The 22,384-nt window shown below is 32.1% G+C and overlaps 1 protein-coding gene across 1 annotated transcript; it reads right to left on the reverse strand.

Annotated features, from left to right (window-relative positions):
• Positions 1–13,762: 13,762 nt before the first annotated feature.
• On the reverse strand, positions 13,763–14,599 carry LOC147395248 (metallothionein-like protein type 2). The gene is made up of 3 exons (XM_086451802.1): positions 14,441–14,599; positions 14,253–14,339; positions 13,763–14,172 (listed from the first exon to the last, which is right to left on the reverse strand). Exons 1-3 carry the CDS (start codon positions 14,503–14,505, stop codon positions 14,085–14,087), a joined length of 240 nt encoding a protein of 79 aa, XP_086307928.1. The 5' UTR covers positions 14,506–14,599; the 3' UTR covers positions 13,763–14,084.
• Between the last annotated feature and the right edge of the window lie 7,785 nt (positions 14,600–22,384).

Here is a 22,384-nt window from a genome sequence, read left to right on the forward strand (position 1 = left end):
ACTAGCGGTTCAAAACTCTCTACGTGTCACAATCTGAGATCAATTACGTACACACAGTGGTGGAATTCCAGACGTATTCACGGTTCAAAATCTTATAACAAAGGGAAATGCTGGAAAGACACAAAGGTAATAAAAAAAATGATGGAATGACTGTTTGTGTCTAATTCCTTAGAAAGATTTACAGGGCAGACCCATCTGCAATTTTATTACAAAAATTCGTTTAGTTGAACAAACCTTACTTTAATGAATCACGCTACAGATTTCAAATCTTTAAAAGGCTTGTTGGATCCACGTGATTATCAAAATTAGCAATCCAATGAAACAGCCTCGTAGATTTCATGGAAAAGTTCAATTAAAAAAAAAAAAAAAAAACCTTTTTAAGCTAGATAGTAGAGTAGGTGTTGGAAATAGATGGTTTCCCAACTCCCAAATTTAAAATTAAATTTTAAATGGGAAAATTATTATTATTTTTTTTAATTCTTAAAATTTTATCCTTTTTAAGCCTGTAGCATCAAATCATTATTTTTAGATGTCATAAATTGATGTGATTAGAATCCACTACAAGGTATGTTAAATAATAAATTAACTCTATAAATTTTAATTTTATGATGTGAATGCCACTCTAGGATTTTCCCCTATAACAAACAAGATAAAGTGAAGTTTGTTGGGTAACAAACTTTATAAAGGTTTCTTTGGAGTTGTCGGAGCTCCAAGGGAGCTTATGTAATAAAAATACAATAGTTAGATCTGTCTGGTAAATTTCTCTTGGTAATTAAACTAAATTAAATTACTATTTTTTCGATTATTATTTTTAAAGTAAAAAAAAAAAAGAGAACTACATTGACACCCCTCAAATTTTACTTATTACGTCACAATTTAAAATAAAGAAAATAGGGTAAATTACCCTTTCATGAGTTGAATATGAAAAAATTTATATTCGGTATGCTATTCATTTTATTTCCAAAACATGTTTTCTAGCTAGTTCGTCACTTTGTAATCAACGATCTTATTGATAAAATACCAGTTAACTCGCTCTTTAAAATATAAAGGATATTTGACTTTAATATTACCTACGATCTTACTACTAATTTGTCACTGAATTCACTAATTTAAAAAGTGGCTAACTCATTGGGAAACATGTTACCTTCCCTATAAATTTATTAATTATAAAGAAGATGGTTTTTAGATATAAAATAGTATTTATTTATTTTGTTAATGCTTTTATAAATGATGTATAGGTATTTTTTTTAAAATTTCTTTTTACATCAATTTGAAAATGATATTTTTTATAATTTTTGACGAAAAAAATTGTATGTAAATGAGACAAAACCCTACTATCAATCAAGATATTTTTTTTGTCTTATTTATTTACCTAGAATCAGAATCGAAGGGTACCTAATTTTTTGGTAATTCCGGATCTAATTCCGGTCATTTTATGATCAAAATTGGAACTCATAAAACTCTCTCTCTCTCTCTCTCTCTCTCTCTCTCTCTCTCTCTCTCTCTCTCTCTCTATATATATATATATATATATAGGGGGGCGTTCAATGGCCAACTTTTTAGCAAACTTTTGGCAAAACATTTTTCAAAACATGAGTTAGAGATTTTGGAATGGGCTGATTTTTTGTGAGGATGATCTCTACGGTGAGGAGATCATCATCACCAAAAATCAGCCCATTCCAAAACTTCTAACCCCATCAAAAACAGTTTACAAAAAATAGACGGTCCACGATTTTTCAACTGGTAAACATGGGTTAGAAGTTTTGGAATGGGCTGATTTTTGATGAGGATGATCTACTCACCGTAGAGATCATCCTCACCAAAAATCAGCCCATTCCAAAACCTCTAACCCATGTTTTGAAAATGTTTTGCCAAAAAGTTTGCTAAAAAGTTTGCCCTTGAACGCTACCCATATATATATATATATATATATATATATATATATATATATAGGGTCCCGTTCGGCGCCCAACCACGTAACAAACATTTTGGCAAACATTTTGGAGCCGTCAGATACGAAGAAATCGGACGGACAAGATTAAAACCAACACCTATCCGCGTTAAGTTATAAGTTTTATATTTAATTACAGCGCCATCCCTCAATAACATATTATTTCGTATTTCCTCCCTCTTCTCTTTAAATTCAATCGAACAAAAAAAAAAAAACAGAGTTCTGTGGAACCCTCTCTTTCTCATTGAAACCCGCTTTCTCACTCTCTCATTCTCTCTCGTTATCGCTCTCTAGCTGCAACTACGTCCCTCTCGACAGAACCCCTCTCTCTCCCTCTCTCAAACCTTCGATCAATATCTAACGGCTCCATCGTATTTTGTTGTAAAAGCTGGACAACAAAAGAGGAATCGGATAATCAGAAATCAAGCTTTCAATCACTATCGGATTGATAGAGGAAGGGAAGGGCGTGAACGTGATTCCATTCGGTAAACACGATTTTTGAATTTTTCAGCTTTTCTATCGATTTAGATGTAGTAGAGGCCGTATGAGAAAGACTGGTGTGGTGGCTCTCCTATTTAACTCGCTTCATCCCTTGATCCATATTGTGCTCTCGTAATCTATCGAGTTCTGTCGAGAGCTAGAGGGATTCGAGAGGGTTTGAGAGAGAGAGTTCATTCGAGAGGGTTTGAGAGAGAGAGAATGAAAGCTCGCAAGAGAGAGAATGAGAGCTCGCGAGAGAGAGGTCGAGCGAGGGTTTGCGAGTGAGTGAGAGAGAGAGAGAGAGAGAGAGAGAGAGAGAGAGAAAGGGTTTTACAGAGAGTCCATTCGAGAGAGAGAGAGAATGGAGAGTCTCACTCTGTTTTTTTTTAGTTTAATGATAGAGGGAGGTAACACTAAATAATGGAAAGTATAAGGATGGCTCTGTAATTAATGTAAAACGGATAACTTATACGTTAAATCGAAGAGATTGAATCTGAACCGTTCATTTGCATTAAATCAGACGGCGCCAAAATGTTTGCCAAAATGTTTGTCAAAATGTTTTGCGCTGAACATTTCCCATATATATATATATATATAGGGTCCCTTTCAGCAACAAACATTTTGGCAAAACATTTTTCAAAACATGGGTTAGAGGTTTTGGAATGGGCTGATTTTTGGTGAGGATGATCTCTACGGTGAGGAGATCATCCTCATCAAAAATCAGCCCATTCCAAAACTTCTAACCCCATGTTTACAAGTTGAAAAATTGTGGACCGTCCAGTTTTTGTAAACCATTTTTGATGAGTTAGAAGTTTTGGAATGGGCTGATTTTTGGTGATGATGATCTCCTCACCGTAGAGATCATCCTCACCAAAAATCAGCCCATTCCAAAACCTCTAACCCATATTTTGAAAAATGTTTTGCCAAAATGTTTGTCAAAATGTTTGTTGCTGAACATTTCCCATATATATATATATATATATATGGGTCCCGTTCGGCACCCTAAGTTTTACCACACACTTTAACAAACGCGTTTTGTCCTACATGGGTTAGAAGTTTCGGAATGGGCTGATTTTTGGTGAGGATGATCTCTATGGTGAGGAGATCATCCTCACCAAAAATCAGCTCATTCCAAAACTTCTAACCCCATCAAAAATGATTTACAAAAAATGGACGGTCCACGATTTTTCAACTTGTAAACATGGGGCTAAACATTTCGGAATGGGCTGATTTTTGGGGAGGATGATCTTCTAATCATTGAGATCATCCTCACCAAAAATCAACCCATTCCAAAACTTCTAACCCATGTAGGACAAAAAACGTTTGTTAAAGTGTGTGGTAAAACTTAGGGTGCTGAACATTTCCCTATATATATATATATATATATAGGGGGCGTTCAATGGCCAACTTTTTAGCAAACTTTTTGGCAAAACATTTTTCAAAACATGAGTTAGAGGTTTTGGAATGGGCTGATTTTTGGTGAGGATGATCTCTATGGTGAGGAGATCATCATCACCAAAAATCAGCCCATTCCAAAACTTCTAACCCCATCAAAAACAGTTTACGAAAAATGGACGGTCCATGATTTTTCAACTGGTAAACATGGGTTAGAAGTTTTGGAATGGGCTGATTTTTGGTGAGGATGATCTCTACGGTGAGGAGATCATCATCACCAAAAATCAGCACATTCAAAAACTTCTAACCCCATCAAAAACAGTTTACAAAAAATGGACGGTCCACGATTTTTTAGCTTGTAAATATGGGTTAGAAGTTTTGGAATGGGCTGATTTTTGGTGAGGATGATCTCCTCACCGTAGAGATCATCCTCACCAAAAATCAGCCCATTCCAAAACCTCTAACTCATGTTTTGAAAAATGTTTTGCCAAAAAGTTGGCCATTGAACACCCCCCCCCTATATATATATATATATATATATCTCATTCACCACCCTATGCTTTACCAAACGTGTTTTGTCCTACATGGGTTAGAAGTTTTGGAATAGGCTGATTTTTGGTGAGGATGATCTCTATGGTGAGGAGATCATCCTCACCAAAAATCAACCCATTCCAAAACTTCTAACCCCATAAAAAATGGTTTACAAAAAATGGACGGTCCACGATTTTTCAACTTGTAAACATAGGGCTAGAAATTTCGGAAATGGCTGATTTGAAAAAAAATAAAATTCTTTGAGTCCGATGAAGGCTTTGTAGATGGACAGTCCATGATCTCCATTTTTTTAACGAAACATATTTTGAATCTAAGTGACATGGCTATCCTTCAATTGTCTAATATCACTACAGAGTACTATAAGGAAAACTCACTACAGAGGATCCACTTCCATTATTATAGTGTTTGGAAAAGCTGTGCGAAGGCCTCAACATGTTGAACACATTTCTAGTTTCCAAACTTGGTTGTTTGGTTAGAGTTAAAACTCTTTTCAACTAATCCAGAAATTTCAGTTGATTCTCTCGACCATCAATAAGTGAATGAGGCTCCGTAAAAATCACATGACAACAAATCTTTTCGACATCCTCTTGGTGTTTTTTGAAGATTTTTCTCCATTGTCTCTCATTTGTTTATGATTTCCATTCTCGTCATCTCCAATCAAATTCACCATTAAAGAGCTAAAAGCTTTCTTCTTCGAACTCTTTTTCTTTCAAACCCTCGCGTTATTTTCGATCGAATTTCCATTAAAGAGCTCAAAATCTCTTGAAAAACATAACAAAAGGTGAGCTCAGATTCTTAGAAGTACCTGAAGAGAGAGAGAAAGATCTACCAAACAGTTACGAGCTGAGGTTGTTAGGTTGGCTCATTTTACCTAAGTTTCAGCTAAAGAGAATAGATAGTGAGAGAGATGTGTTTGGTCGTTAGTAGTTCCAGATCATACACCAACATCAAGAGTAACTAGAGAGTCTTTTTGTGAACTTCAACTCAGGTAAGTTATGTTTTGTGTAATAGTCATTTCTTTCATTTTATTTTAATATTTCCAAGATATACTCGATAAGTGTCCTATGAATTATAGCATGTAGTGTCTTAACTATCAAAATTTGTAGTCAATCTATCACATTTATGGTAAATGACTCGGGTTGAATGGTTATATCTTGAGAATGCTTAGGTTTATCCCTAGTGCAACTCAACCTACCACATTTATGATAAATGACATAGTAAAAAGGTACATAGGCTGGATTAATAGCTAACCAAATAACACATAAACTTGTGCTTTGTATTTTATACACTGAAAGCCACATTTTGAATGCCTCCTACATGTAGATTGTATTCCTTGAGCCCATTCTATTCACTATCTTTTAATTATAACAAGAAAACTATAGAAACTAAGGTTGCAATAGCTATGAACCACACGATATCTTAATAATAATCTCTTCTATCTTTGTAACAAAACAATGTATAGGTCATTGATCTATGGATCGCCCAATTGTCTATTAGCCTTTTTTTATTGTATCTCAATTTACAAAATCTCTTAATTTAAATGCCATGAAAAAAATCATGTTGGGGTGCCATTAATAGCTTCTTATAAAATCATGTTGGGATGCCATTGGTAGCTTCTTATAAAATTATAAATTCACCAATAGCCCTTATAAGACTTTTGTTTGAGTCATGCGAATAAAAGCTTAATTTTTTTTTTACTATATTATATCTTTTTAGTTTTTGTAGTTTTTATCAAGATAATATCTAATCAACCATCAGTAAAGGCATATTGGGATTCAACGATACATAAAATTTAGGTGAAATGTTATGTTGAAGTAGTTAAAAAATATAGTAAAAGATGAGAAAATCTAATATCAAAAAAGCATGATTATTTTACAACTATATTTGAAGAAAAGTAAAAAAAATCTTACATCAAAGGTCAATACAAGAATCGTTGGGATTACGTGAAGGATAAATGGAAAGCATGAAAAAAAAATCTTAAGATGAAATCTGGATTAGGATAGGATGTACATATTGGATCCTTTGAAACAACTGAAGAATAATGAAAGTCATATGTTTTGGTATTTTTTTTTCATAAGATAATTGAAGTTAAATGAGTTAGTTAATTTTTTTTCTTCTGATTATGTTTTATATCTTTTATCAGTCAAATAAATATTTCAATCAATTTTGATATAAGACATTAGAGTACGAAAATGAGTTAAACCAAATATTTGGTAGGACCGTTGCAATGGAAAAATATTGTATGATTCCAAATGAGACTTCTTTAATCATATAAGATAATCGTGTTTCTCTAGATAATTTGAATGCAGATATTAATGATGTGAATGAAGAGTTAACACCAAATACTTCAATTGATCCAATTGAAAAATCTATTGAAGAGAAACGTACAAGACATCATAAGATATCAAATAAGTTTGAACCCTCTTTTACTACAAATGTAAATACGAAAAAGGAGTGCAAAAATGGATGATGTTGAAGTCTATAAAATGCTTTGAGTGATAACTAACAGTATAGAGGCAGATTAAAAAAAAAATGATGTAGAATGCAAACAAAGATATCTCATGCATCAACCTATTGAGTACTTTCCATGACATTTATCAGTGTGGACCAGTATGGATGTTTTTAGTTGACAAATTGTTCAAAGAGTCTTCTAACAATAAAATTTTTGTTGAATTAATGAATATTGATCGCATATTTACATTAGAGTGGATTAAAATGAAGTTTGAAGAGGTTTATAAGATCTCGTAGTGGACAATCTTCTAAGGATAAAGTAGATTTATGATTATAATTTCTTAAATATTATAATAGAACAATGATATATTTTTATTTTTTAATTACTTTTGTTGCTAGTAGACATTACTTTAGTTTATTAAATTTTTACATAAATTTTTACTTAATAGTTTTACATTATAGTTGATAGAAATATTTGTATTTAACTTTTTTATTTTTTATTTAAATTCTATAAGACATGTCTACATCAGGGAGTCGATTGAGTATACCACCTAACGAGTCATATTATCAGGACTCATATTTATTGTGGTTTAAATTTTTTCATAAAGTTAATTTCTTAAAGTAAGAGGATATATTTAAAAATTCATGCAAAATATTTTATCCTAATCTAAAGATATTTGGATAAGTATAAGTCATTGATTTGACAGCACACCCACGATAGATAATTTTTTGATACACCTCTCATTTAGGTGAAATTAGAAAAACTCTTGGATTTTCAAATTCTTGAATCACCTTTGACTTCAATCTTCCATTATAGATCGATATAAAATGTGTGAAATGCCCAATGTCTTCAATTTCAAAGGTAAAAAATTTTAATCAGAATAGATCAAATTTTGAGTTTGACCAATCCATTGATAGCTCTACACATCTCAAGTAATCTTGATCAAATATTGGGCTCATACTCTTATGTTCATATAATATTGAATAAAATGACCCACAACTTCAACTAATGGAAGACAAAATTTAGAACGGGAGACAGCTGGAATAACGATCAATCAATTGGATAAATTATAATATTGTTTGGGTAAAATAAAATGGGTTTCATTTTGTAAACAAAATCATTGGGTATTATTAAGAATCAATCAAATACCATTCAATGCTACAAATATTTAATGTATAACTCATTAATTTGTTATGGAAAATGCTAAAGTAACATTAAAATGTACATTAATTCTCACATCACTGACGTGGAAGTATGTACATAACCATAGATGCTTTTCATCGGTATACAAGTGAAAAGTATTTATGGTTATGTGTGCACCTCCACATCAGCAATGTGAGAATTGATGTACATTTCAATGCTACTCCAGCATAACTCATTTCTTATTTATAATAATACAAAGGATAACAATATTTAATTTAGGAGTCGTGCTGGAGTGCCCTCAAAATTGGATCTCATATGACACTTCTTGATGTGTAAATAGATAAGAACCATATATGCTTTTTCACTTGTACATCGAGGAAAGCATTTATGATTTCCATATGCTCTTGTGTGAGGATGTGCGATGTGAGGTCCAAGCTTGAGGTTAACTTCAGCATTATTGTTAATTTAGTCTTTTGCTGGTAGGCCCAAACCGACTTATTATTTATATTTTCTTCTTTAAAGTCTAAACTTTTTCAACTTTGTTACAGGTTCTTTGTGCCACAATGTTAACTATTTTTATTCTAAATGACACAAGTGTCCATCATTAATATCTCTGTCCACTACAATGACTATTTGCTTTTATTTTCTTCGAGTTGCACATATTTGAAGAATTGGCATGATTTTGATTGCTTGCGGTGGTGCATCTTACAATAAATTAAATCATGGCATGCAGTGGGCTACACTTCAACAGTTATTCTTTCTATCTGATAGACTTTTAGGTGAATGTTGATGAACTAATTAAAATATGTTCTGGGTGTAATATTGTTTCTAAGAAGATAAACTCGAATTTCAAATCAAGAAATTAAGATTGACAGAAATTTAAAAAAAAAAGACGTTTGAATCCAAAGAAATGTTGATAAAGTTTAAAATTGAATTTTCTAGAAGGAAATAAGGATGTAATGGTTTTGAAGTAAATTAAGGTTACGCGTTGAACACTGTAAATATTTAAGATAGACTGAATTTCCCGAATATTTTCTTTTATCTCCAGTTAAATTCTTGATAAATAGAAAAGGGTTGAGACCTGTGGACTCATGAGAAAACACATGATCACAACTATTTAGATACAAGATCCAACACTTGAGATTTATGTGGATCTGATAACACATGCATGTAGTTACAGAACCACCCTACCTACAACATTAAAAGATTTGATGTATTTCAACACACCTTAATAAACTACTACATAGCTAATATAATATTTTCTTACAATCACATGGTCAGTTGAATAAGGTACTTGCGATTAATTACATTTAATGTGACAACCCTTGTTTTAGTAATTAAATTATCGATGAATGATCGAAATTGTTTGTCAGCTTGTTAGAGATTGGTATTTGTTTATTGATGAGTCTTGATGCCAATGCCATGCCGTTGATTTAAAAGATGAGTTTATCTTGGTTCTTGAGAGAGAGAGAGAGAGTAGACGATCGAGCAGTAATAAGCTCAACTCAGATGGGTCTCAATTAAGTCAATTGTCGATTTAGGCTAGATCGGAACCTAATGGATTTTTAATCTGAAACTGATAAAATAACAAAATGGTCTACAATGGATCAATAAATGAGCTTAATGTCGATTTGATCATTCACAATGACCTCTATTGAATCTCACAAAAAGTGGGGGTTCATGTTGGGCCAATGGGCTTTTTGGCATCAGATTAAGCCTCTAAGAACCACAATGAAGTAGATTTAATAAAGATAAGGAAAGAAGATGAACTCTTTCAATGAAAGTCCATGGAGGTAATTATCACAAAAGAAATGGGTTGAACCAACGAAAGTCCTTTAAAATAAACATAGATTTTGGGCATATTTACTTTGATCTCTCACAAAATGAGGGACAGAATTGGGCATTGGACCCACTAGTTACAACTGGGCCGTAACACACATTAAAGCTTGAGGCTGTGGAAGGATGTAATGGGCTGATTATTTGGGCTTACTTAAGCCTACATTAAAGGAGTGCCCAATGCTTCTCAACAAAGTCAAAGTGCCTAATGGCTTGCTTACCTTATAGATGTATTATTCTTCAACCATAGAAAGAAAAATGAGAGATGATGTTTCAAACACTCTCTTGAACATGCATAAATTGGTTTCCAACGGTTACAAATTTGAATTCTAACAGGAAAGCACATGGATAAAATCAAATTATTTCCAATTTTGTCTAAACAGAACGTTTATTGACCACCAAATTACACATTCGGGACTTAAATATCCTTCAACAAAGCAAAACATGACTTAACATGTAGGAGTGTTTTGGGATGATTTTATGATTTTTTCATAAAATTATTCTTGGGACCCATTTATAAAAAAGCTCAAATATGGCACCAAAAATAAAAAAATAAAAAATGAAAAAATAAATAAAATTTCTGAGCAGAATTTAATTTTATACCTTTACAATCTTTACGATAAGCATCGCCTAGAGCAATAGGTACACCAAAAATGGGCTGGGGTGTTCTTTACTTTTACTATCTTCATCTAAGTTCTTTTGGGTCTAACTATCGCTCTTTTACGACTTTAAAATTTAATATTTCTTCCAATTGGTATTACACTTCACCTTTGTTGTACTTGCGCAACCATCTCAGCTGACTTACTATTAAATTTATCGCCTATTGGATCTGCTCCTAAAATTTCTTAAATGTGTTCATTTCTACTTTATTTTTCCTACTTTTTCACTCATCATCCTCCTCATCTATGTCATGTCACGCTCTATTAACACAATGTTTCTTGACTGGCCAACATAATCTCCATAAAGCATAGTTAGTCTTGCTGCACACTTATAATTATCCAAATTATACACGCCAAATTCCTCTCCGAAAGCTGGTCTGGGCAGCTTCACGCTTGTTCCCATTTTCAGCTTTTGCTTTGTCAAGTTTGTTGCAAAATAAATACTTCGAAACTCCAAAAGTGCTTTCCAAATGCATTTTCCAACTCCACCTTAACCTTCAAGGCTTGATTTTCTGGTTATTGGTTCAAAGGAGCACCCTTTTTGCCTTGCCTCTACAAAAATCTTGGTTTATTTAACATGAAGATGGCCCATTTTGATTCATTTTAGACAGAGATGGATAGGCACCATTGAAGGACAAAAAGGGGTAAAGTTGCTACTTTTTATATGTATAGTTATTCCTTCTTTTGGAGGTGGTTGTATTGTTGTTGTAGAACATGATGTTGTGGGGCACACAACATTTTCCGACTCCACCTTAATGTTGCTACTTTTTATATGTATAGTTATTCCTTCTTTTGGAGGCGGTTGTATTGTTGTTGTAGAACACGATGTTGTGGGGCACACAACATTTTCCTGACTCCACCTTAATGTTACTCCAACACGGTTCTTATGTAAAACCTTACTATATATATATATATATATATATATGGAAATGTTCAGCAACAAACATTTTGGCAAAACATTTTTCAAAACATGGGTTAGAGATTTTGGAATGGACTGGTTTTTGGTGAGGATGCTCTCTACGGTGAGGAGATCATCATCATCAAAAATCAGCCCATTCCAAAACTTTTAACCCCATAAAAAATGGTTTACAAAAAATGGACGGTCCATGATTTTTCAACTTGTGAACTGGGGCTAGAAGTTTTGGAATGGACTGATTTTTGGTGATGATGATCTCCTCACTGTGGAGATCATCCTCACCAAAAATCAGCCCATTCCAAGACCTCTAACCCATGTTTTGAAAAATGTTTTGCCAAAATATTTGTTGCTGAACGGGATATATATATATATATATAGATATGGGTCCCGTTCAGCACCCTAAGCTTTACCACACACTTTAACAAATGTGTTTTGTCTTACATGGGTTAGAAGTTTTGGAATGGGCTGATTTTTGGTGAGGATGATCTCTATGATTAGAAGATCATCCTCCCCAAAAATCAGCTCATTCCAAAACTTCTAACCCCATCAAAAATGGTTTACAAAAAATGGACGGTCCACAATTTTTCAACGTGTAAACATGGGGCTAAACATTTCGGAATGGGCTGATTTTTGGGGAGGATGATCGTCTAATCATAGAGATCATCCTCACCAAAATCAGCCCATTCCAAAACTTCTAACCCATGTAGGACAAAAAACGTTTGTTAAAGTGTGTGGTAAAACTTAGGGTGCTGAACATTTCCCTATATATATATATATATATATATATATATATATATATATATATATATATATATAAAAATGTTCAGCAACAAATATTTTGACAAACATTTTTCAAAACATGGGTTAGAGATTTTGGAATGGGTTAGAGGTTTTGGAAATGGCTGATTTTTTGTGAGGATGATCTCTACCATAAGGAGATCATCATCACCAAAAATTAACCCATTCCAAAACTTCTAACCCCATAAAAAATGATTTACAAAAAATGGACGGTCCACGATTTTTCAACTTGTAAACATGGGGCTAGAAGTTTTGGAATGGGATGATTTTTTATGAAGATGATCTCCTCACCGTAGAGATCATCCTCACCAAAAATCAACCCATTCCAAAACCACTAACCCATGTTTTGAAAAATGTTTTGCCAAAATATTTGTTGTTGAACGGGACCCATATGTATATATATGTTCTATTTTAAAAAAATGAGTAATCTGTAGTTAAGAATTTTCTCTTCCTAATGAAATCATTGTGGCCCATGGACATACTTCAATCTTGAAGGAAGCACATGAAAATCTATATTTGCATCCGTTCTTATTTTTCTTCTCTATTCTTCTTCAACCATCCAAATGCTCTTTGGACTCTTCTCATTATTTTAGAAACTTCAAAAGAACATTTTGTTGCAAAATGTCATTACCATGCCCACTTTAACAGAGACATGAACATCCTAATCAAAATTTGAAAGTACCACTTATAGTCATATTTCTACCTTTCTCCAATGTCATATATCAGGAGCCATAGTCCACCCAAGTACAAATTACTGTTCTCATTAAAGACAATCTTATATGCATAGCTTAGTACAAATGCAACTTCGACGGCGAAGCTTATGATAATGTAAACTTGTGTTCAACCCCAATTTACCAATGAAACAAAATTGAAAATTGAAAACTTATTAAAATTATGGGATATCCTCTCCTTTTTTTCTTCTTCTTTTTTAAGTTTGGTTGTGGTGTAATTATTAGTTATACAATATATATTATACAAAATGACTAAACCACCTTATTCATTTTCATCCTGTTAATCCAAAACGCTACTTTTCTTGCCAAGAGCGCATATCTCTAACACACTAATCAATCTATAAATCTCCCCAGCCAAAAAAAATGAAAAAATAAAAAACCCATCTTGTTTAAAATGACTAAACTACCTTATTCATCTTCAACCTCTTGACCAATACCTAGATTTTTCTTACCAAGAGCGTGTATCTCCTCCAAGACTCCAACCTCTCTCTCTCCCAACGGAGAGGGAGGGACTCAACAAAGGACAAGTGATTCAACGAATATCACTCTCCCCAATTTCTTACCAAGAGCGTACATCTTAAGACTCCAACGAAAGGGCCCAAGGACTAGAACAGAACAAATATCAGCTCAAAATCATCCAAAGTTTTATTACCATTCAGAATACCCCAAACCCAAGAACAAAAAAAATAAAAATAAAACCCCAAACCCAAAAACAAAAAAAATAAAAATAAAACCAGACACCTATTAAGGCATACCATACACTATCAATTTTCAATTATTTTCAATTTTCAATTTTCGCAGTACACCAAACCAAAAAACAAAAAAAATAAAAATAAAACCAGACACCTATTAAGGCATACCATACACTATCAATTTCCAATAATTTTCAATTTTCACAGTACACATAAGAGTCTTTTACATAAAACATTCAAGAGAGATCAAACCAACTTTTAATAGTCATAGACAAGAGAACCACACTTAATAACTACTAAACAATCTTTTACTTAATTTTAACACTATAAGGGAGATAAATACATCACTTCTGCTAAGCAGCCATGGATGCCATGGTCACTTTATTTATAAAACCTTCACCCAAACTCCTAACAACATATGTAAACCCAACAAACCCCACACGACCATATTCTACATTATTTCATATAATATGTCTCTCTCAACAGTTGCAAGGGTCACACTTGCAAGGGTTGCAAGTGCAACCTTCATTCTCTGCTCTTTCCCTCATCTCCAATCCCTCTACAAATCTGCCATTAAAACCAAAATTTTAATAAATTTCATTATTAAAGAATTTAGAAAAATAAAAATATTTGAGATGAAACCTTACTCTTTCTCAGGTGCAACCCCAGCTATGACAGTCTCAGCTGTGTTCACCTTCTTTCCTTCCACACTGAAGTCTGCGTATGTATTACATCTGCAACCAAACCAGAAAAATTAGAATTTTTTTTCCAAAATTTCATAAAAAATAATGGAAAAAACAAACTCTATTGTTGATTAATCAAAACCAGATCTTACCCTCCAGAACCGTTTCCAGATTTGTCGACAACATCGCAAACACTCTTTTCTTCACAACAAGACATTTTCTCAGATCAAGAAATACTTAAACTAAACCAAACAAACGCTCTAGAATAAGTTTACTCAGAAGAGAATCCAATATATTTATAGAGCGAGTGAGGGAAGAACTAGTGGTTCAAAAATTTCTACGTGGCGCAATCTGAGATCAATGACGTACACACAGTGGTCGAATTCCAGACGTTTCTACCGCTCAAAATCTTAAAACAAATCATTGACTGTTTCGTGTTCAATTTCATTATTATTAGAGAGATTTACAGGGCGGACCCATCTGTTGCAATTTTATTACAAAAACTCCCTTAATTGTACAAACCTTACTTTGTGAATCACGCTACCGTGCTAACTTAGTAAGATTTCAAATCTTAAAAAGGGTTGTTGGTCCACATGATTATCAAATTATGAAACAGACTTGTAGATTTCATGAAAAAATTGAATTAAAAAAAAAAATCCTTTTTGGGCTGGATGGTAGAGTAGGTATTGAATTTTTTTTTTTTGATAAGTAAAATAGATGATTTCCAACTCTCAAATTTAAAATTAAATTTTAAAGTCTGAAAATTAATATTTTTTTTAAAATTCTTAGAACTTTATCCTTTTTAATCCTGCATTAGATCATGGTTTTGGATGCCACAAATTGATACGATTAGTATATTAAGTAATAAATTAATTGCATAAATTTTAATTTTATAACGTTGATGCCCCCTTTAGGATTTTTCCTGGTAACAAACTTCATAAAGTAAGGTTCCCTTGGAGTTGGCAGAGCTGCGAAGAGAGGATTTTTTTATGTAATAAAAATGCACAACAACTTCATTAAGGTTCCCTTGGAGTTTAGGTAATTCTCTCTAACGAGTTCATCACTTACTAATCAACGATCTCGTTGATAAAATACCAACGAACTCACTATTTAAAATATAAAGGATATTTGACTTTAATATTACCTACGATCTTATTAGTAATTTATTAGCGAGTTCACTAACTTTAAAAGTGGTAAACTCATTGGGAAACATGTTACCTTCCCCATAAATTTATTACTTATAAAGATAATGGTTTTTAGATATAAAATAACATTTAGTTATTTTATTAATGCTGTTATAAATGATATATAGGTTTTTTTTTTGTTGAAGAAATTTGTTTTTTTACATTAATTTGTAAATTATATGTAAATGAGATGAAACCCTACTATCAATCGAGATATTTTTTTTGTCCTATCTATTTACCTAGAATCGAAATCAAAGGGTACCTAGGTTTTTGGTAATTCCGGATCTAATTCCGCTCATTTTATGATCAAAATTGGAACTTATAAAAATCAAAACAGGAATATATATATATATGATTCTGGTTCTAGATACCTTAGGAATCAAATCGAAAACAACCAATTGAATTTAACATATGGACAATGGATTGAAGTTACTAGAATTTGAACCCCCACTCACTCACTCATAAGGCCATCCCTTAAGCCTTCGTCAATTTGAAAACACAAAGGACATCTCAAATATTCATCAAAACTAAAGGAAGTGTATGTTGAAATTACTCAAATAAAAAATGAATGGGTAAAAGGGTCATATTGCATCAATTATTGAAGCTAAACCGACTCACAATTTAAGTAAACTTCGTTTGAAAGTTGGGTTTGATTTTTTATCATCAATTCAAAGGAGATATCTAGACTCGAGAGATGAGTGTGACTTTCCATGTAGTGCTTTTTAATTGGTAGTAATTGAAATCTTGAAAATAAAATCAAACAACTCATCTTTATATGGATCATGGTGTAGATCAGATTTGAAAAAAAAAAATAGAATTAGTTAAGTCTGATGAAGGCATTGAAGATGGACGATCCACGATCTTCAATTTTTTAACGAAACAAATTTTGTACCTAAGTGACGTGGCTATCCTTCAATCGTCTAATATCACAATAGGGTACTGCAGGGAAAACTCACTACAAAGGATTTGCTCCCACTATGAAAATCGTCCTTTACTTGAAATCTTTAATAAAAAATCCACTTAATCCACGTTTTGAGAGTGATTTGTTGGACTAACGTTTATCTTCTCACCCCAGAATATATATAATTTTACGAGTCATGATAATATGACTTGTCAACTGCCATACTCAATCGACTTCTTGACGTGACAAGTTTGAGAACCTTAAATTTATATACCTCGGGATACACAATTGTATTTCCCCATAAAAGTGTATCTCGAGATGTATAGATCTACAACTCTTGAACTTGTCCACATCTAGAAGTCGATTGAATATGCCACCTAGCGAATCATATCATCAGGACTCATATTTATTGTTGTTTAAATTTTTTCCTAAAGTCAATTTCTTAAAGTAATAAGATATATTTAAAAATTAATAGAAAATTTTTTATTCTGATGTAAAGATAATTGGAGAAGTATGAGCATTGACTTGATAGCACACCCACGATAGATAACTTTTTTTTATACACCTCTGATTTAGGTGAAATTTGAAAAACTCTTGGATTTTTAAATTGTTAAATCACCCCTGACTTCAATCTTCCATGAAAGACCAATATAAAATGTGTGAAATGCCCATTGTCTTCAATTTCAAAGGTAAAAATTTAAGATATTCAATTTTCAAGCTGATGGAATGCCCCTTTACTTTGGTCTTCAATAAGAGATTAATAAAAAATGATAGAGATACCTTAATCTTCAAACAAAATTCGATTTGTTTTATGTTCAATATCAAGGTTTTTTTGGTTGTCCTTGTAGTTGTGTGTGAGAAAGAGGGGGGGGGGGGGTCAATGATGATGAAAAGTGAATCCAAATTTATGCTATCATCTCTTATGGACTTCATCAATTAAACTAGTCGACGCCTTCCTCAAGATTTTATCTCTTTAAACTTTCGAATATCATGAATAAGATAGGTTTATGGGATATAGGAAGATTGATTTTTTGGCAAGAACACTAATCTACTTCCAAATCAACCTTCAATGGTTTTGGATACAAAAGTCAAGATGATCAATTGAAGTGGTTGTACATTTTACCTTAGAAGTTGAAAAGAACACATTTTTAGAGGGAAAATCAAGAAAATTTAGTGAAAGATTGAAGATGAGGGTATTTAAGTCATTTACTGGTGTATGATAGAAGACTATAGTGAAAGAGACATATAATCATTTTCAAAACTAATGGGTCTCTAATTTTCTACACAAAATACTTATAAATTATCTTAACTTTTATCAATTTGATTAGTATTGCATGGTGGGACCCACATGATGCCAGATTGCAATAGCTTATTTAATAATAGATTGATGATGAAATGACACGCTAAATCATACGTGGTCAATACGTGATTGATGTGACAAATATACATAATCATAGACCTTTTCCTTGTGTATCTCGAAGAAAAAGATATATGATTTTGTACACTTACCACATCACTACATACTGTTTAGCGTGTATCACGACTCTTAATAATAAGAGTCGTGATAATCTAACTCACTTTTTTGTACATTTCTTTCATAGAGCTGTAAATCTTTTGTTTCGGGATACATAATGCCAAATTTTATGATTTTGTACGTTTTGGTTAAAGGAGCATACAAAAAAGTAAGTCAAGTTATCAAGACTCTAATAATAATTTATCTTTCACATAAGGTAAGGATTAAGAGCATCTTCAACATATTTTTAGAAGTTCGTTATCTCTTTATTTTAAGGAGTGAGATAAAAAAATTGACATTAAGAGATTATTTAAAAATAAATGTTAAAAAATTTTATGATTTTGTACGTTTTGGTTAAAGGAGCATACAAAAAAGTAAGTCAAGTTATCAAGACTCTAATAATAATTTATCTTTCACATAAGGTAAGGATTAAGAGCATCTTCAACATATTTTTAGAAGTTCGTTATCTCTTTATTTTAAGGAGTGAGATAAAAAAATTGACATTAAGAGATTATTTAAAAATAAATGTTAAAATGAGTGTGATTCCACTCTCTACATATAAAGAGTCTCTAAGACTAATTATTTTAATGTTAAAAAATGAAAAATATTTTTTTTTATTAGTAAGATTTTAAATTTTAATTAAGATTCATTGAACCCACATGTATTACCACATTGAAAATCTAACATAACATTTTTCTATGTTTCATGAAAAAATTCATATCCAAAATTTTGCATATATATACATATTGAGCTTGAATTCAAGGTGTTGGAAAATAGATGGCTGCTGAAGTGTCAAAACTTTCCGTTAAAATTTAACTAGAAAAATAATGGTTTTTCTTTTCTTTCAAATTCCTAGAATTTGGAGTCCTGTAGATGCTCCATGAATGATGGGTCTTGGGAGACACATGCACATTTTTTATATGAAGATTATATTTGTGTATTCTTAAGAAAATAATCCATACTTTGTGTGTCGTACCATGTAGTTGTGGTATTCATCGAGTGAACATTTTTTATGAAGATTTATTTTATCTTGAAAAATATATAATATATATAAAAGTTTGAGTATTCATCGAGTGAACATTTTTTATGAAGAATTTTTTTACCTTTAAAATTATATATATATATATATATATATATATATATGTGGGGTCCCGTTCAATACCAAACATTTTGGCTAATATTTTAGTCAATCATTTTTGTCTTACATAAGTTAGAAGTTTTAGAATTGATTGATTTTTGGTGAGGATGATCACTATGGTGAGAAAATCATCCTCACCAATCCTCACCAAAAATCAGTCCATTCCAAAACTTCTAGTCTTATATTTACAAATTGAAAAATCGTAGATCGTCCATTTTTTGTAAATCATTTTTGATGGGGTTAGAAATTTTGGAATGGAACTGATTTTTGGTGAGGATGATCTCCTCTTCACCGTAGAGATCATCATCACCAAAAATCAGCCCAATTCCAAAATTTCTAACCCATGTTTTGAAAAATGTTTTGCCAAAATGTTTGGTGTTGAATATTTCCTCCCTAATAATATATATATATATATTATATATATATATATATATCTAATATATATATATATATAAAAATAAATAATACTTTTAGATTGTTTTTTTTTTTTAATTAATCTCTCAACCTTATCACTAACTTGCTAAAAGTTTATAATAACAATTCAAATAAGTTTATAATAACTATGAAATTATTTAATTTTTATAAAATTATAACAAATTTTACAAAATTATTTAATTTCTCTTTTAACCTAATTTATTCTTGACAATTTTTTTTTTTTTTCTTTTGTAATTTGTATGACCAAATCCCAGATCAAATAGAAGTAGAAGATATTCATAATTGTTTTTGGTTCTTCTCTTTGTCTTTCTACAAGACTCATGGAAATCCACATAAACAGACGTGCATTAATTGAATATTTAGTGAATCAACATCGAAGAGGTAAAATATATGTAGTTCATCTTGATGTAACAGATGACTTGGAGAGATAGCACAATCCATGCAACACTACACACATTATGTCAAACCCAATCTAATCAAGGAAAATTAGCCCACCATGTCAAGACTAATGCAATCCTTACATGGAATCATCACAATCCATGCAACACTACACACATTATGTCAAACCCAATCTAATCAAGGAAAATTAGCCCACCATGTCAAGACTAATGCAATCCTTACATGGAATCATCAACTTTACACCTGTAGATCAATCGCGATTGGATGAGATTGGAGTTAATCCAAACCAATTTTATAATAATTAGCTCAGATTTATAGCTTAGTAATTTGGTTCAGATCGGGTCAAGTTGATTTATCGTAAAAATTGATCCATAATAATTAGTAAGTCTTCACCACATTCTTGCCCATGAGCTTCTATATTAATCAATTCCTCAACTAACACTCACTTTTTCTCGTTGATCAGATGTTGAGTAAGCAATGGTAACTGTTACTACTAGGTCAACTAAGTCAATCCAATCCAAAATTTTCTGTTTAAAAATATTATAATATATCTAATAATTTGATTTAGTCTGACCTCTAATGAAGTAAAGAGGAAGGAAAATGTTTAATAATTAATTGTACATCAAGTAAAACATACTTGTCCCCAATAATGACTGCTAATTAATGTCACGTTTGTGTCTTGTATTTTAATTGTTAGTAGTACTAGTTAAGATGGTAAGGACGAATGTATTTGCTCTAAAGGGCACATCTACAAATTTTTATATATTTTTCTATATAAAGTTATTATATTTAACTATTGTACATGTGTATGTGTGATTCACCAAAACAAAAAAAAAAATACTATATGGGAAGAATGGATTATACAGTAGCAATGACTCTACAGGCACAAGAAATTTAATTTTTTTTTCTCTAAAGACATTTTCATCTTTGTATAAATTATAGTAAATTCGTTTTAGAGTTTCTATGAAGGAGGTATCTAATTTTGTTGAGAGGAAGTGAGATTAAGAGATTATAATCTTTTTTTTCTCATGAAAATAATGTGATGACCTCATCATCCACCATGGATGGATGCAGGCAATCTTGTTGAGAGGAAGTGAGATTGAGAGATTATAATCTTTTTTTTTCCTCACGAAGGTAATGTAATGACGTCATCATCCACCATGGATGGATGTAGGAAATCTTGTAGAGTCGTGTAAATGTGTGGTTTTATGTTTTTCCTTATCTGTATTGTCTTCGCGCACCAATTTCTACATTTATAGTGATTTATAGCCAGGAAAAAAAAATGTTCAAAGTATATTTACTTTAAACTGATGGAAGAGAAAAAATTGGTCAAATCATTTCATCGGGTATATATTATTAAAAGATGTTTGGGCAAATTATTATATAATTTGTGTATGTGTGTGTGTGAGAGAGAGAGAGAGAGTAATAAATTTCAAAAAATACTTGAAGGAGAAGAATAGATGGACCCATGGTCACATGGTTGAGGGTCCCATTAATAGAGAGGAAAAAGAAAGATGATGTGATGCCCACATTCATGGTGGTACCCACCTTTTCCCTGACAGTGGTCCTTCAACCTCTCCTCTCCTCTCCTCTCCTCTTGTTTTTAGCTTTAAATTAAGGAAAATGCTGGAATGACACAAACGGAGAGGTAAAGATGACAAAAACAATGTGGTGGCGTGCACATAATCGTTGATGCTTTTTACTCGTATATCGCGGAAAAGTATCTATGGTAATGTGCAAAACAACACATCATTTTGTCACTTTTGTGTCTCCGTTTGTGTCACCCTAGCACGACTCTTAAATTAAATGGGACCAAAGTGTATGACAAAGAAATTCTATAAACAATATGATTAGAACTCGTCGTCAGATTTTTTTATTTTTTATTTTGATATCATGGGTGTCCCCACCCTTCGGAGGGGACTATTCTCATTGTCACAAGCACCGCCCTTTCATAAAATCCTACATGCAACAGGTTGAATCAAGGGTCAACATGACCCTAGAGGGTGGTCCCAAGAAATTGATAACTTGTCTGGGGAATATGGACGGTGTTTCCAATGAAAGTATTTTTATAAGAATCGTGATCATTTTGTGAGTGTTCACTTAGAGATTGGATGTGTTGGGTTTTAAAACCCGAAAGTTCTAGAAAACTAATTGAAAGCAAAACGATGATTTTTTTTTGTCATTACCCCAATTCTTTATACTTTGATAATGATGGGAACAAAACTAAAATATGAATGAAAGGGTAGCCTCCACTATTTTTAGAAAATAAATCTCCTAATTTTCAATCTTTCATGAAAAAAAGTGGAGAAAAATTAGAGGTTCCCTTCCCCCTCCCTCTTTCTCTTTTCTCTTAAAACCACTTGATCAAATCAGAAAATTAATTTGTGATGGATCGAAAAAAAGATTTTTAAACCAACAAGCGTTGGACGTAATAAATAAGGCATCCTTTCAAAAAAAGGAGAGGTCTTGAATTCAAATCCTTTCATTGGCCACTCACATGAATTTATCCCTACTTTACTTGGTATA

The sequence above is a fragment of the Akebia trifoliata genome, chromosome 8 (genome assembly GCF_017979445.1).
Source record: "Akebia trifoliata isolate Shusen 1 chromosome 8, ASM1797944v1, whole genome shotgun sequence".
In the NCBI taxonomy this organism is placed as follows: domain Eukaryota; kingdom Viridiplantae; phylum Streptophyta; class Magnoliopsida; order Ranunculales; family Lardizabalaceae; genus Akebia; species Akebia trifoliata.